Below are 16,440 nucleotides of genomic sequence, written 5' to 3'. Positions count from 1 at the left end.
GGAAACTTGTATTTTGTAGCTGGGTGGAAAAATTGTTCTTTTGAGAATTCATAATCCTAGGTTTACCTTAACCTAGGTTTATGATTAGATTTTAAGTTATCACTGACTTTAGGAATTTCCAGCCAGGTAATTAACATAACAATGGCCCCTGACTGGCAGTAACTTTGGGCCCCAGGAAAATTGCTTTGCCACGTCATATATTTAATCCAGGCTGCACAGTATTTCTTCAAATAAAACCCTGTCGAAGGTGAACTCACATTTCAGTATCACAGAACGTGTAAGAAAGATACCTCCTGAATGAGAAGCAGCAGACATAGGAAATTCTAAAGTTCCCCCACTGGCTGCTCTCAGGAGCCGTCTTTGCATTGTCCCCTTGCCTGGCTCCTCCCTCGCTCAACCACCTCCAGTTCCGCCTCCACTGTGGACTCCGGCAGCTTCATGGCCAGAGTTCTCGACCTCCTGCTTTCTTTTCAGTCTGCTGCATAACGTCACTAGCCCCATCGTGCCAAATGCAGCCATGGACACCAGCTCCAAGATCACTGCTGCTGCTAAGTCACTTCAGTCATGTCCGACTCTGTGCGACCCCATAGACGGCAGCCCACTAGGCTCCCCGGTCCCTGAGATTCTCCAGGCAAGAACACTGGAGTGGGTTGCCATTCCCTTCTCCAGTGCATGAAAGTGAAAAGTGAAAGGGAAGTCGCTCAGTCGTGTTTGACTCTTAGTGACGTCATGGACTGCAACCCACCAGGCTTCTCCATCCATGGGATTTTCCAGGCCAGAGTACTGGAGTGGGGTGCCATTGCCAAGATCACTACCAAGGACTTAAAAGAGAGAAGCTACGGGGGAGCCGGAGAATGGGAGCGAGGGCCTGCTAATGGGAATGCTGAGAATGGGGAAAATGGGGAACAGGAGGCTGACAGTGAGGTGGGTGAAGAAGAGGAGGAGGAGGAAGGGGATGCGAGGAAGATGCGGCGTCCGTGGCAGCTGTGGGCAGAGCAGCAGCTGAAGGTGACCGGGATGGGGAGACTGACACGAAGAAGCGGAAGATGGGTGAGGATGACCAGCAGCAAAAATGGAGAAGTGAAGCTCACGGAGAAAGCTGCTGTAGCCCATTCACCCTCCTCTTCGCGCCTCAGTCCCTAAACTAGCAGGTGGAGTCCGGCCTGCCCACCGCGGGCTCTCCACTGTCCAGCCAGAGCCACACAGCATGAATTTGCAACAGGAGAGGAAAAAGGAGCCGAAACTTCCAAGAAAAAGTACTTTTTTCTTAAAGTACTTTTAAAAGGAAAATTGGTATTTTATATTTACATTTTATGTATTTGTACACATTGTTGGGGTCAGCCATTTTTAATAATGATCTCGGATGAGCAAACCAGTCTTCCCAGCATTCTCTCTCCTACCTCAGACTTTCCTTGTGGTGTGACCATGTTCATTATAATCTCAAAGGAGAAAGAAAATGTTGTTAAAAGAAAAAAAAAAAGCAAAGGCTACAACAAAAAATCAGTCTTATTTCGAGAATGCCAGTAACCGTTTTTGTGCATGTATGTAGCTGTACTATAAGTAGCTGGTTTTTATGAGATGGTTAAAAAGGCCAGTGATAAAAGTTTTCTTTTTTTTCCTTGACTATGAAGTTGTGGTTTATTATTATTATTTGGCCTGCTTGATATGTGTGTGAAACACTGTTGTCCAAAAATAAACCAGAATTCCAAAAAAAAAAAATCCTAAGGTTAGTTCACTATGAACCTCAGATAATAGAATTATCAAATAGAAACTTCCAATGAATATTATAATTATTAATGCAAAAGAGTAGAAAATATGGTCAAAGAATGAGACTATTAAAAAATACCAGGTGAAACTTCCTCTTCTAGTCAAGATGGAGTAACAGCTCTTGATGTAACAACTGTTTTTTGGATATGACACCAAAAGCACAAGCTTTACAAAGGTTAAAATTAATAAGTGGGATTACAATAAACTCAGAGTCTCTGCACAACAAAAGAAACAATCAGCAACATGAAAATGCAACCTGCAGAATGGGAGAAAATATTTGTAAATCATATATTGGATATATGATATATTAATATCCAAAATATATAAGCAACTCATATAACACAATAGCAAAACAAAAAAAAATCCAATTAAAGAATGGGCAGAGGACCTGAATAGACATTTTTCTGAAGAAGACATACAAACAGCCAACATATACAAGCAAAGATGCTAAATATCACTAGTCATCAGGGCAGTATAATTCAAAACCACAGTTAAGATATCTCTTCACACCATAAGATGGCTAGAAAAAAATCAAGAGTCATTTATTTGGTAGGAGGGGGACTGGGACATTGAACTGCTTTTAAATGATGTGAAGAAACTCTCTCTTCACCCTTTTTTTCCACTTCTCCGGTGCTTTTAAACCCCTTCCTAAGGAGGCTGAGAGCTGGGGTGCATTCTCGAGCTGCTTTTTGAGGCTGGCATTTTGAAATACGCTGGAAAATCTATCTCACTTCTGAATCATTTGTTGGGTCTCGTCATGGAGAGGGGTGGAGTGGAGTATGTCGTATATCACATTGTGTTGTATACCTTAAACTTATACAATATGTCAGCTATATATCAATAAAACTGGAAAAAATAAAAACAGAACCCAGATTTACCCTCCTGTTTGAAACAACTGAAACCACAAACAAAATATCTGAATCAGTGGTTCTAAAGAAAGTAGACATCAGTCAACAGAAGCCAGCAATCCCTGGAAAATAGGAAACCAATGAGGTGTGATTATCCCACCTTCCTGCATGGAGAAGATCGTTTTTGGAAAACAGTATGGCAGTTCCTTAAAAAACTTCATGTATACTTAACACATGACCCAGCCATTCTACTGCTCGGTATTTACCCAAAAGAAATGAAACTATACGTTTAAGAGAAAAACTTATGAATGAATGAATGTTCATAGCAGCTTTATTTGCAACAGCCCCAAAGTGGGGCTGTTGCAAATAAACATCCATCAGCTGCTGATCAGATTAAACATGTGGTAATACCCATACAATGAAAGACCATTCAGCAATAAAGTGGAATGTACTGTTGATACATAAGACAAAAATGGATGAACTTCAACATAATTAGACTGGGGGAAAAGAGCCAGATTCCCACCCCCCTGTCATAAAAGAAGAGTATGGTTCTGTTTATATGAAATTGTACAAAGTGTAAATCTATAATGATAGAAAACGAGTGGTTGGTTACCTGTGGATTGGGCAGGGTGGGGAAAGTGAGGATTACAAACACACTTTAGGGAGTGAAGAATATGTTCATTATCTTGAGTGATGGTTTCACAGGTGTATGCATATGTCAAAACTTATCAGATTGTAAACTTTAAATATAAGCAGGTTTATTGTATGACAGTTATATCTCAATAAAGCTGTTTTTAGAAAGTAAAAGACTAATATCCTACTTAATGGTGAAAGACTGACATGATAAGGAACCAAATAGAACACATAATATTTGGGTTAAATAGCAAATTAGTCACTGCTGAAGAAAGAATCAGTGAGCTCCAGTCTAGAGCTGATATAGACTAAAAGATAATAAAAGAGTTAGAGATGTGAGGATTGCTTGAGAAGATCTACACGTTAAATCAGAGCTCCAGGAAGGGAGAATGTGTAGAGTGAGGAAGAAGCAATATTCAAAGATGATGACTGAGAAATTTTCCAGAATGATGTTAATCCCAGCATAGTGAATCCTGAGTAGCACAAGTAAAATAGATGCAGGCCGAAATAGATTATGCTAAAAAAATGTGGAACATCAAAGACTCCCTGCAACCCACAGCCAAAACAAGAGGAAAAAAAAAAAAAGAGGAAGAAATAGACCAATCAGGGAGAAACTGCATTACCTGATGAGGATTGATTATTGAATTGGCTACAAGCTCCCATGAAAGGCTGGAAGGGCTGGATATGTTCCAAGTATTAAGAGAAATAACTTCACAAAATTTATATACCCAATTAACCTATAGTTCATGTGACGCTGGGTGCATCGTCGCCGTGAACAGTGAGGAAGACAGTGGAGAGGATGGATGCTGGGTAGGCTGCTGACGGTATCTGCCGTGACTGACACTAGTGGAGGAAAGCAGAATGAAAACAGTACTATTGGGACTCCCCTGCTGGCCCAGTGGCTCAGACTCTGAGCTCCCTATGCAGGGGACCCAGACTCTGTCCCTGATCAGGAGTCTAGATCCCACATGCGGCAACTAAAGTTGCTGCATTTGCAGTGAAGTTCGAAGATCTCGCGTGCCGCGACTGACCTAATGCAGCCAAATAAATAAATATTTTTTAAAAAGAGAAAAAATTAGAGAAAATAAAACAGAAGGATAGCAGCTAACTGAAGCCTGGCTTCTAATCCTCACAGTCATGAACACAGTTACCTAGAATTCTCTGTAGGTTCTCTGCAGATGTCTGCAGTGATGGCATTTGAGGCACCAGGCTGCCTATTTTCCACGTGTATACATCTGGTAGTCTCAGGAGCGACCAGGCCTGAAGAATGACTCTTGACTTTCTTCTCCTCATAGCTCAGTTGGTACAGAATTCGCCTGCAATGCAGGAGACCCCAGTTTGATTCCTGGGTTGGGAAGATCCCCTGGAGTAGGGAAAGGTTACCCACTCCAGTATTCTGGCCTGGAGAATTCCATGGGATCACAAATAGTCGGACATGACTGAGTGACTTTCACTTTTCACTTTCCTTGACTGTTACTCACCTTAACTTCAGAAGTGTTTTCCTATTCAATTTGTCTTGGGATGTATTGCTATTAACAGACTGATTCCAGATTGGGAAAGGAGTACATCAAGGCTGTATATTGTCACCCTGCTTATTTAACTTATATGCAGAGTACATCATGTGAAATGCTGGGCTGGATGAAGCATAAACTGGAAACAAGATTTCCAGGAGTAATATCAATAACCTCAGATATGCACAAAGTGGAGAGGACCTAAGGAGCCTCTTGATGAAAGTGAAAGAGGAGAGTGAAAAAGCTGGCTTAAAACTCAACATTCAAAAAACTAAGATCATTGCATCTGGTTCCATCACTTCATAGCAAATAGATGGGGAAACAATGGAAACAGTGAGAGACTTTATATTTGGGGCTCCAAAATCACTGCAGATGGTGACTGCAGCCCTGAAATTAAAAGACACTTACTCCTTGGAAGAAAAGTTATGACCAACCTAGACAGCATGTTAAAAGCAGAGACACTCCTTTGCCGACAAACGTCTGTCTATTCAAAGCTATGGTTTTTCCAGTAGTCATGTATGGATGTGAGAGTTGGACCATAAAGAAAGCTGAGTCCCAAAGAATTGATGCTTTTGAACTGTGATGTTGGAGAAGACTCTTGAGAGTCCCCAACCAGTCCATCCTAAAGAAAATCAGTCCTGAATATTCATTGGAAGGACTGATGCTGAAGCTGAAACTCTAATACTTTGGCCACCTGGTGTGAAGAACTGGCTCATTGGAAAAGACCCTGATGTTAGGAAAGATTGAAGGCAGGAGGAGGAGATGACAGAGGATGAGATGGCATCACCGACTCAATGGACATGAGTTTGAGCAAGCTGTGGGAATTGCTGATGGACAGCGAGGCGCTGGATGCTGCAGTCCATGGGGTCGCAAAGAGTCGGACACGACTGAGCAACTGAACTTGTCTTGTGTTGCTACTAATCTTGTGACTTTAGCCCTAAAGAGTTCTTCTTTTTTAAGTCACTTCCCTAAATTACCTCAGCGTTTGCCCTTGTGATTTAGATCAGAGAGAGTCAAATTCAAGAATGTCATGGTTAGAAGTACTAACTGAAGCATCCATTTATGCTTAATCTCCATTGCCTCTCCCATGCAGGGTGGTAGCCTGTTCAGATAGCATCATCGCCCCAAGCTAAGTCACAGGCAGCATTGCTACCAGGTTTCGGCTCTAGATAAGGGGAGAAGAGATCACAAACATGGTTTTAGAATAGTCGGTTGACCCAGACTAAGGCTGAACAGAATGCACTTTTAACTCTGACTTGTCTGGGGCTGGGTGATGGATAACCATAAAGTTTGTTTACTGTAAATTGGAAGAAGTATAGAATAAGATGTTTTAAAATACACAAAATAAAAATTGAGTATGTGGTTCACAAAAATTTAACCTCACTTTTACCTTATTTTTTATATCTAGAAGGTTTGGGTAGTTTCCAGTATTTGAGAACCAACCAGGAGGCAGACAGACTTATATGGCTTGATTTTAGAGCCCAAGTTTTATCAATATCAGTAATGTTCATCCAAATTTTAAGAATTGTCACCTGAAAAATAAAATTAAAGTTTCAACTTAATCTCATTTTTACAAAGGAGCCAGAGTATTGTTTTCTACATAAAAGTGTCTGTGATCTAACCTATGTTAATGTTAAATTTTTACTGAAGTTATTTTCCTTTTAGTAAGTAGTATTTAGGAAACCAATATGTATTCTATGTATAAATACTTGGCACTTGGAATTGAAGATAAATGACCAAAAAAGCTTTTATAAACAGCTAAATTATCCATTCTCTCTCACTTTTGAGGGCAAATATTTACGTAGAGCCATTGTGATTTCAGGGAGAAAAACTAAACCACCACGTCCAGATTCCCCAGCCACTACACCAAACATATCTGTGAAGAAGAAAAACAAAGATGGGAAGGGTAAGTACTACTACTGTAATTTCCTTACAGTATTTATAGATCAAGTAACATTCAGATTGCTCTAAAATATCTGCATACTGTAAGTAGAAACCACTAATCATATCTGCATACTGTAAGTAAAAAACACCAGATTTTATTGAAATGGATCTTATTGCTGCCACCTGCCACATACACAGTTATCACTTTTTGTAGAAATACTGGTAATAATGTAGCACAAGAAATCCATTAGGAGATTTTCACTTCCCTGTCAAAATTGTCCATCCTTTTATTTAATAATGAGTCTCTTGGAAGAATTCAGCCACATTAGGTTTTCAGTTCATAGACACTTTATTACGTTGTCTTGGAGTTTTAATATTTTCATAACTGCTTCCCAAATTTGAAGAAAATTGTTAAGGCTAATCTGCTGGCTCTTGATATAAAAAGAACAACTATTGAAAGATTTTTTTATGTTTCTTTTTCCTTTTCTTCTATGTAATAACGGTTCTTAAAGAGGCTGAAAGAAAATTTCTTACAATGCTTTCTCCCTAGGTCATCACAAATCTAATTGGCAGGATTGCTCTATTCAGATAACTTATGTGGGACTAATAAAAAGATCTATATTAGACTCTAGAAATTATGACCATTATATCACCAGTACTAACTGAGCTGTGTAATTTGTTTTATATAAATTATAAATGGAACTTAATAAGACCTTTAGTTGTGTTTTATTGTGCCCTTTCAAATAAAGTTTTGGTTCAGTTAAAAAGAAATTGCTTTTGTTTCAGGAAACACAATTTATCTTTGGGAGTTTTTACTGGCACTGCTTCAGGACAAAGCTACTTGTCCTAAATACATCAAGTGGACCCAGCGAGAAAAAGGCATTTTTAAATTGGTAGATTCTAAAGCAGTATCCAGGTTGTGGGGGAAGCACAAAAACAAACCTGACATGAATTATGAGACCATGGGAAGAGCTCTCAGGTACGTGAAATTTCTGTAGTTCATTGTGTAAAGAATATTAATACTAGAAAGCAGGTAAGTTCTAAAAAGTCAGAGGGTTTTCTTTAGAAATGGTAAATTTTACTATTGAAGTGCTAAAACCACACTACTTATAGAAGTGAGTATTTAAACTGAAATATTATTTCAGTCTGGGAAAATGTTCTCCTTCCCCCCAAAATCTTCATGCAAATAATGGATATTTTATTTATGAAGAGATCGGAAAATGTTAAACTATAATCAGGCATTGTACATTGACCACAAGGCTCATATGTTTTGAGCCATTAAACTTAAATTCAGCACAAAATAACAAATGTTGGTAATGCAGGTACTTTATAAGAGGGTGCATTTTTAAGCATGAACCTCAGGTATGATACATTATGTTGGAATAAATTAATGCTTCAAGAATAATGTTAACCATTGTGAAAATGTTGAACAGAGATACCTCTTAAACCCACTTTTAGTCTGTTTTTCTTTGATCATGTCATTTAGTCGTCAAGATCTGGATATGTTTGAGAAAAACTTAGTGGAAACATCCAAATCTGATAACTTGATAACTTGTTTAAACCAGAACTATTTAGGTACAGTTTGCATTTTATTTTTTAGCTCACAGTTGTTAGGTTCTTGATCTAATTAGAATCAGTGACAAAACTTGAGTCACATCTATTTGTACATCATTAAGTTTTATATAGAAAATTGTTTCAGATTTACTGAATGGACTTTAAAACAGATAGGGACATTATAGTAAGCTATGGAAGAGAAAATAACTACCCTTCATTTAGAAATTCTTTTCTCACTTGTTTGTTTCCAACTTTAAACTCTTGTTTATGATTACAAAAGTTTTGCTGTGTTGAATATTGTTTATGTTTAACCGAATACAGTGTTGATAAAGTTGTCTGTTTCGAATAGGTACTATTACCAAAGGGGTATTCTGGCAAAAGTAGAAGGTCAGCGCTTGGTGTATCAGTTTAAGGATATGCCGAAAGACCTTATTTATATAGATGATGAAGATCCAAGTTGCAGCCTAGAGTCTGCAGATCCATCACTGTCGTCAACAACCACTTCGAGTAGGAACCCAGCAAGTCGATCGAGAGCATCTTCAAGTCCAGGAATAAAAGGAGGCGCCACTACAGTTCTGAAACCAGGGAATTCGAAAGCTGCAAAACCCAAAGATCCCATGGAACCTGTGCAGCCGTCCGAGGCTCTGAGGACAGTACAGTCCACACAGACTCCGTATCCTACCCAGCTCTTCCGGACTATTCACGTGGTGCAGCCGGTACAAGCTGTTCCAGAAGCAGAAGCAGCCAGCAGCATGCCAGAGGAGCCGTTAAATCCTTCCGTTCCGAGTATTAGGTGAGAAAGCTAAAGTGACCAGCGCAGATCGTTGCGTCATGTTGTGACAAGAGTCATTATTGGTTAAATGCGTCAGGATTCCGAAGTGAAAATAAAAATGATACAGATTTCAAGCTAGAACTTTTGGTCAACAGATTGTTTCAGCAGCAAGGCATCAGTCCTCTGATTTTATCAGTGATTTGTTGTTTTCAAACTTTGATAGCACTTGATGTAATTCTCCCAATTTGAATCAGTCCTACATAGCTTTGTATAACTGATTGATCCATATAAGAAGAGATCCACATACAAGAAAATCCAGGGAATGGTTTCAGATCTTTTTGGGGACAAAGTTAGAAGCTGTGAAAATTTAACATAAATTTACGTATAATGACCCTTTGGGATGCATTGAGTTCTAAGAAATTCACATTATTCCTTGGGAAGATAACAGTCTTCTCAGATAGTATCCAGAATAGTCAAACAGGTTGGGAGTCCAGGAATCAGGTTTGTAGAGTGGCAGAGTTGGAGGAATAGTTTTTTGGTTTAATCAAATCAAATCTGCCTCATAACCCCAGAGATGACATATCTTAACAAAGTCTAACAACAACTTAAGACTGTTTTTTTTTGCAGAAACTTGTGACTGGTTTTGACTGATTCACAATGGGGAAAAAGAAGGAAGGCAGAAAATTAGGTGGACATTTTCAGGGTTCTGTTTTTTAGTTTCTACTGCTGTGAATTTCCAGAACATGACTTATAAGAGCCCTTCCAAATCCAATAAATATGATTCTTTTGATTATTTTTCATTAGCTGACTCCTGTCTTACAGTTGTATATTCTCAAGTACAAATGCTGGATTTTTATTCAGTTCACCTTGAAGTAAGCATTACCTAGAATCAGAACAGACCTATTAGACCATTCAGTCTTCCTTGCATGCTCCATTAAACTTTTGACAAGTTTAAGAGAATTGAATTATATCTTAAATTATTGACGTGTGAGGGGTGTAGGTCACATTTTTCCTATCTTAATTAAACAAGTACTTATGTAACTGGTTTCCCTTTAATGTTTTCCCTTTAATATTTATTTTCCTCTAAGTTCTGTTGGTTACTTACGATGACTGAATATCTGATCGGAATTATGTGGTTCCACCCGTTGTTTTCTAGGCTCTGTGTGTCACTCTTTGTTGTCATCGTGTTTGTTTGTATTGATAACAGACATGCAGATCACTGGGACTCCCTTCTTGGATGGATTCAGTTGTTTGTTTGTTTGTTTTTAGCATCTCTGACCAAAGGTTCCTTTTTAGACCTTGAGAATAAAGACAAACCAGAAGAAAAACAACAATAACAAAAACACACAGCTCTCTCTCAGAAAGATTATAAATTATGATATTGTATTGGATACTTTATTACTGTGAATGTCAGTTTCTGAATAAGACTCAGTGCCAGGTATTAAAGGGTTGTAATTAAAAAACTTCCTTCCTGTGATTTTCAAGCTGTCTTTGGTATACTTTTCAGAATCTTCATTTTTACATTCTCTGAGAGTTCTATGGGCTTCCCTTGTGGCCCAGAAGGTAAAAAAGAGTTCTGTGGACTCTCTGCCTGATTCCTCCTTCTCCTATTTTTTTTCTTTTCCAACCTCTGTGTTATCGATGCCTCTCATTATGTGATGTTTCTGACCAGAGCCATCCTTTATTTAGTGGGTCAAGAGCCAGCATTTGCGGTGTTGCCTTCTTGCAGCTTTTGTTAGGTCTGTGTTGCATACAGAGTGTTGTCTAGTTTCTGTAGCTTCCGCTGCCAGCTCTTGCTCTGCTCAGAATTCCTTCCAGCTGAAGCTGACTGCTTCCCTCTACCATGTTCTAGTACATAATCCAGGTTTTCAGGTAGCTTTAATGCTTGTCTCCTGCTATCCATTTAAATCTGTATAAGCTACCTTCTATCCACTATCCTTTTTCCAGCACCTAACATAGTCTGACACAGAATGCTCCTTCATATTCGTAGAATTTGTTTGGAAGTAGTATATATGATTCTTTATCTCCTTTCAGAATAATGAGTTCTCTAAGTGGACTACTTATAAAATGAACAAATACAAAATTTAACTATTAGTTTCTGTTGTACACCAAAGTGAATCAGTTATATCCACATACATTCTTAATCATTTGTTTGATTTTAAAACAATTCTTCTCTCTCTCACTTGGTTGTATTTTATTTTCCTCCCTCAAGTCCTACTTATCTTCACTGTAATTATGCCAACTTTTAACTGTAGAAATTTCAAAATATGGAAGGGTTGAAATAGTACATTGAACACCTGTTTGCCATCCATCTGGATTTATAATTGATATTTGTTTCTTTGCTTTCTCTCAATATTTATTTATGCCCTTTTTTTGTTTGTTTGGGTATTTGTCAAGTCAGTTGACATCACCATGACATTTCACCCCTAAATATTTCAATGTACAACTCTTTAAGAATACAGACATCCCAAGTAACCATATTATTACTCCTAAGAAAAGTTACAGAAATTTGGCTATCTTTCTTGGCTATTTTTTTAAAAAAACCAAAGACCTTTGAAATATTTTTTTCTGTAGTTGAGAGAAGGTACAATACATAAGACTTAGTTCAGTTCAGTTTGGTTGCTCAGTCGTGTCCAACTCTTTGCGACCCCATGAATCACAGCACGCCAGGCCTCCCTGTCCATCACCACCTCCCGGAGTTCACCCAAACTCATATAGTCGGTGATGCCATCCAACCATCTCATCCTCTGTCATCCCCTTCTCCTCCTGCCCCCAATCCCTCCCAGCATCAGAGTCTTTTCCAGTGAGTCAACTCTTCACATGAGGTGGCCAAAGTACTGGAGTTTCAGCTTTAGCATCAGTCCTTCCAATGAACACCCAGGACTGATCTTTAGGATGGACTGGTTGTATCTCCTTGCAGTCCAAGGGACTCTCAAGAGTCTTCTCCAACACCACAGTTCAAAAGCATCAATTCTTCGGCCCTCAGCTTTCTTCACAGTCCAACTCTCACATACATACATGACCATGGGAAAAACCATAGCCTTGACTAGACGGACCTTTGTCGGCAAAGTAATGTCTCTGCTTTTGAATATGCTATCTAGGGTGGTCATAACTTTCCTTCCAAGGAGTAAGCGTCTTTTAATTTCATGGCTGCAATCACCATCTTATGAATTAAATTTAGATTAATTATTAAATCAATGTAACAGGAACTGATAACTTTCAAAGCACTCTATTTCATATACTTTACGTATATTAAAATATAGAATCCTTATTGCACAATGAGGTATAGGTAATATTCAATATTCCTATTTTACAGTTGAGGAAACCGACACAAAGAGAGACCAAGGAGCCTGGTCACAGGTGGAGGTAGTGGTGGAGATAATGTTTTAATTCAAGCAATTTAGTCTAAAGCAGTGAACTTAATGATCTGATATACTCTCAGTTAATACACACAATCACAAGAATTATTTACTTATTTACAGAGAAGTAGCAACATATTTTTTCTCCATTTTTTCCTTTACTCATTTCTTTTTATCTCACACAATTGCCCATAGAATTATCCCTCAGTATCCTCAGGGGATTATTTCCAGCACTCCCTTCAGATTCCAAAATCTGAAGTTGCCCCTTATGTAAAGTGGCTAATATTAGCATATAACCTCCATATAGCCTCCCATATACTTTAAATTATCTCTAGATTACTTATCATACTTTAATACAGTATAAATGCTATGTAAATAGTTGCCAGCATATGGCAGATCATTCAAGCTTTGCAATTTGGAACTTTCTGGAATTTTGGGGGAGGTGAAGCTGGATATTTTCACCTGGGGATATCCAGACTCACATGGATATTTCTGGGGGAGGTTGGTGGAATACGTGGATGTGGAGCCATGAGTATGGAAGGCCGACTGTGTCTGTGTTGAAATTGATTAAACTTTTCTTAATTGATTTATGGTATATGTATTCAGGTTTACAAATCTTAACTTTGGCTTCACAAAAATAAACCTCTAGTAAAGTATTTTCCTAAAATTGTCCCTTGGTAAACTTGGAAGTCCATAAACCTACCAAGTATAACTTGTTTCTCTACAATGTTTTTCCAAGCACTAAGTTTGTCTTGCTGCTGCTGCTAAGTCGCTTCAGTCGTGTCCGACTCTGTGCGACCCCATGGCAGCCCACCAGGCTCCCCTGTCCCTGGGATTCTCCAGGCAAGAACACTGGAGTGGGTTGCCATTGCCTTCTGCAATGCATGAAAGTGAAAAGTGAAAGTGAAGTCACTCAGTCGTGTCCGACTCTTAGCAACCCCATAGACTGTAGCCCACCAGGCTTCTCCATCCATGGGATTTGGGTCTTTTAAATAAATTAGCCTCTAAAAATATCAATATATAATGTATGTGAAAGTGAAGTTGCTCAGTCGTGTCAGACTCTTTGCGACCCCATGGACTGTAGCCCACCAGGCTCCTCAGTCCATGGAATTTTCCAGGCAAGAGTCCTGGAGTGGGTTGCCATTTCCTTCTCCAGCAGATCTTCCCAACCCAGGGATCGAACCCGGGTCTCCCGCACGGCAGGCAGACGCTTTACCGTCTGAGCCACCAGGGAGATCCTATATAATGCATAGGTTACTTTAAAAGCCATATAATGGAGTAGGAATTGTTGGGCATAAAATTCTCGCCCTACAACCCTTGTCAATTATTAGATATGACATTGGATTATATTAACCAACTATTCTGTTTCCTCATCTATAAAATAAAGATGATATTATTTAACCTGACAGGTGGTTGTAACAGTTAAATGACACTTCCTGACAGCTGAGTGGATATTCAGGAAAAGCCAAATATTATATTGTATATCTTTCTTAGCTTCAGAAAGTTTGAAGAATTTTAAATAACCAATATTGTACCAGTTGGTTATAAGCAGCTTGGACTTTTTAGAAGTAGTTAACTCTAATGTAACCTTTGTTGTGCAATATAATTATAAGCAGACACAACTGACAGTTTAATAATTAACTAAGAAAAAAAATAGTTTTAATTCCTGTGGTTGGGAAAAGGCTGCATAATATTTAATCCTTTAATCTGAATTTTTTATTAGTGAAAATTTATTGTTTTATAATTTGTTCAAATAGCTAGTATATTTACATTGCAGGTATTTTGGGTCAGTATATATATTTTCTGGCAGATGGCAGTCAAGTGCCCAGAAAAGGGCCATCTTTTTCTGACTTCAATAAAAGGCATTGAATGTCTCGTGGTAGCCCTGATTAACACCATGGAACTTTTCCAAGTAGATTATTGGTTATGCCATACCTGAGAGAGGGAAAGAGACAGGGGTGTGTGGGTGTATTAGAGTTGTAACTCCCTACTGTTTAAAAATCTAATAGTAAGTATCCTTCTTTACTTGAAGTTATTCAGGACTGAAGTGACAGTATGTTGTAACGATTAAGCACATAGGCTCTGTAGTTGACTGATCCCTTTTCTTATCTAACTGCTCACCTCATGTGAGCTGTTCAGCTTCTTTCTGCATTAATTTTTTTCATGTGGAAAATTGTGATAATAATACTTATTTGGTGGCCAGGCTATACATATTTATAGATACATTCTATATGCTTTCTATGTGCCAAATTCTATTTTATCTATATTGTACATGTACATGAGCTCTTGGCATGGGAAGCTCTGGATCTTTTTTATTTAAAAAATGGTATCAGTCTGTAGGGTCAGTTACCATTTGCAGGCTTAGATTCTACCCAGGATATCCTGATTTTAAGCAAGCAGGAAAAAAGAGAGGTACAGTATAGTTTGGAAAAGTGCCCTAGTTCCCAAAGTTATTCTATATCCTTCCAACTCATCACTGCCTGCCCAATAGTATTAGTATACCTGGCCTTTATTCCTAGCCGTACCCTGCCAACCTAGTAAATCTTCATTACCTGACTCATACTGTCTTCTAGCAATGTCCTTCAAAAGGGCTGCTGACATCCTGCTGTGGACTGATTCTCACAGTGGTGACTGTGGTGGCAAACTGAACTTGAGGAACAGTATCCTGCATGTGTGGGTGTGGGCTCCAGCTAGCCCGTGCCTTTCTGCCTCCTCTTAATTTCTCCTGAGTTGTACAGAGTCATCTTCCACCTTACCCACTTGGTTTCTGCTCTAGAATTTCATTTTTCACATGAGACAGGCCACATAACTGTAACTTGCTAAAATTTACCTGTGATGGTCTCCTGGCAATCATTAACACTTCGTTTATGGGGACTAATCCGGCTCTTAGCCATTTGAAGTAGCAGTCCTCTCCCTTTTGTAAAATAGCTTTATAGAATTCAGAGGAAACACAGTTGAGATCCATATGCTGAGTTTGTTCAACAACATTTGTTTTGTATTGACAATAGCCGTGAGTATATAAAGTTCACAGCTGTGAACTTTAAAAATTAGATTAACTTGTAATACCATTTATGTACCTCTTCAATAGAATTAACAACTTAAACAAACTGGATTTTATGTTAAAATTGTATCTTTATGATTAAAATTTGTGCAGATTACTTGAGCTGAGAAAATACACCTCTAAAACAACCTTTGTTTATTTTTGCAAAGATTTGGCCTTACCTTTTGTTCTCTCTGCCATCCTAAAGAACCCTCATGAGTTAATTATATTCATGACTTGTTTTATGTAATATGAGCCGTGAATTATTAAAATTCTTCTCATAATTCTATCACATATACGTTTAAGGTTGAAGTATTGTTTAATTTTAGTTAATTGAATGTTTTCTCTATATAATAGAAAAGTGAAGTCGCTCAGTCGTGTCCGACTCTTTGCGACCCCATGGACTGTAGCCTGCCACGCTCCTTCGTCCATGGAATTTTCCAGGCAAGAATACTGCAGTGGGTTGCCATTTCCTTCTCCAGGGGATCTTTCCGACCCAGGGATCGAACCCGGATCTCCCACACTGCAGGCAGACTCTTTACCGTCTGAGCCGAAACAGGTTGAAAACAATTATAATCATGCGAAGTTTAGTAATTTGGTTGGACTTATAGATGGCATTATCCCTCAAATATTAAAATGATAGTGGATCCAATGTTTATTTAAAAATTCCTAATTTTCGAAAATTACCTGGCAGTCCAGTGGTTTGGGCTCTGCATTTTGCCAAAGGCCGGAACTGATCCCTGGTCAGGTTACTAAGATCCCACAAGCTGCATGGTGCAGCAAAAAAAAAAAAAAAAATATATATATATATATTCCTAAGTCAGGCAGCTTATGTATAACTTCCTTGGGAAACATTTTGATATCCTTCTTCAACAAAAAATTGCTTCCCCATTTGTGTTAATATAGTGCTTTATACAGACTTTTTTTTCACGGATGGCATTATAGTTAATGGACTGAGAGTTTTTTGTTGGCCTTTTCTGTATGTGCAGTGTTTAATGCTGGGTCTGGCACGATGTTTTTGTTGCGTTGGCAATAACGGGAAGGAGCATTTGAAATGAATAACTCATGTTTT

General features: G+C 38.5%; 1 protein-coding gene across 2 annotated transcripts in view; it reads left to right on the top strand.

Moving 5' to 3' along the window:
- Positions 1–16,440, top strand: part of ELF1 (E74 like ETS transcription factor 1) — an 83,232-nt gene that overhangs the window by 64,692 nt on the left and 2,100 nt on the right. For both annotated transcript variants that reach the window (XM_040267166.1, XM_040267167.1), the window contains exons 6-8: positions 6,582–6,665; positions 7,430–7,622; positions 8,547–8,990. In XM_040267166.1, the coding sequence (XP_040123100.1) occupies positions 6,582–6,665; positions 7,430–7,622; positions 8,547–8,990 (721 nt within the window). The remainder of the gene's footprint in view (positions 1–6,581; positions 6,666–7,429; positions 7,623–8,546; positions 8,991–16,440) is intronic.

The sequence above is a fragment of the Oryx dammah genome, unplaced genomic scaffold, assembly GCF_014754425.2.
Source record: "Oryx dammah isolate SB20612 unplaced genomic scaffold, SCBI_Odam_1.1 HiC_scaffold_24, whole genome shotgun sequence".
NCBI classification, from domain to species: domain Eukaryota; kingdom Metazoa; phylum Chordata; class Mammalia; order Artiodactyla; family Bovidae; genus Oryx; species Oryx dammah.
The sequence above is the reverse complement of the archived record's forward strand: the minus strand, read 5'-3'. Positions and strand labels throughout refer to the sequence as shown.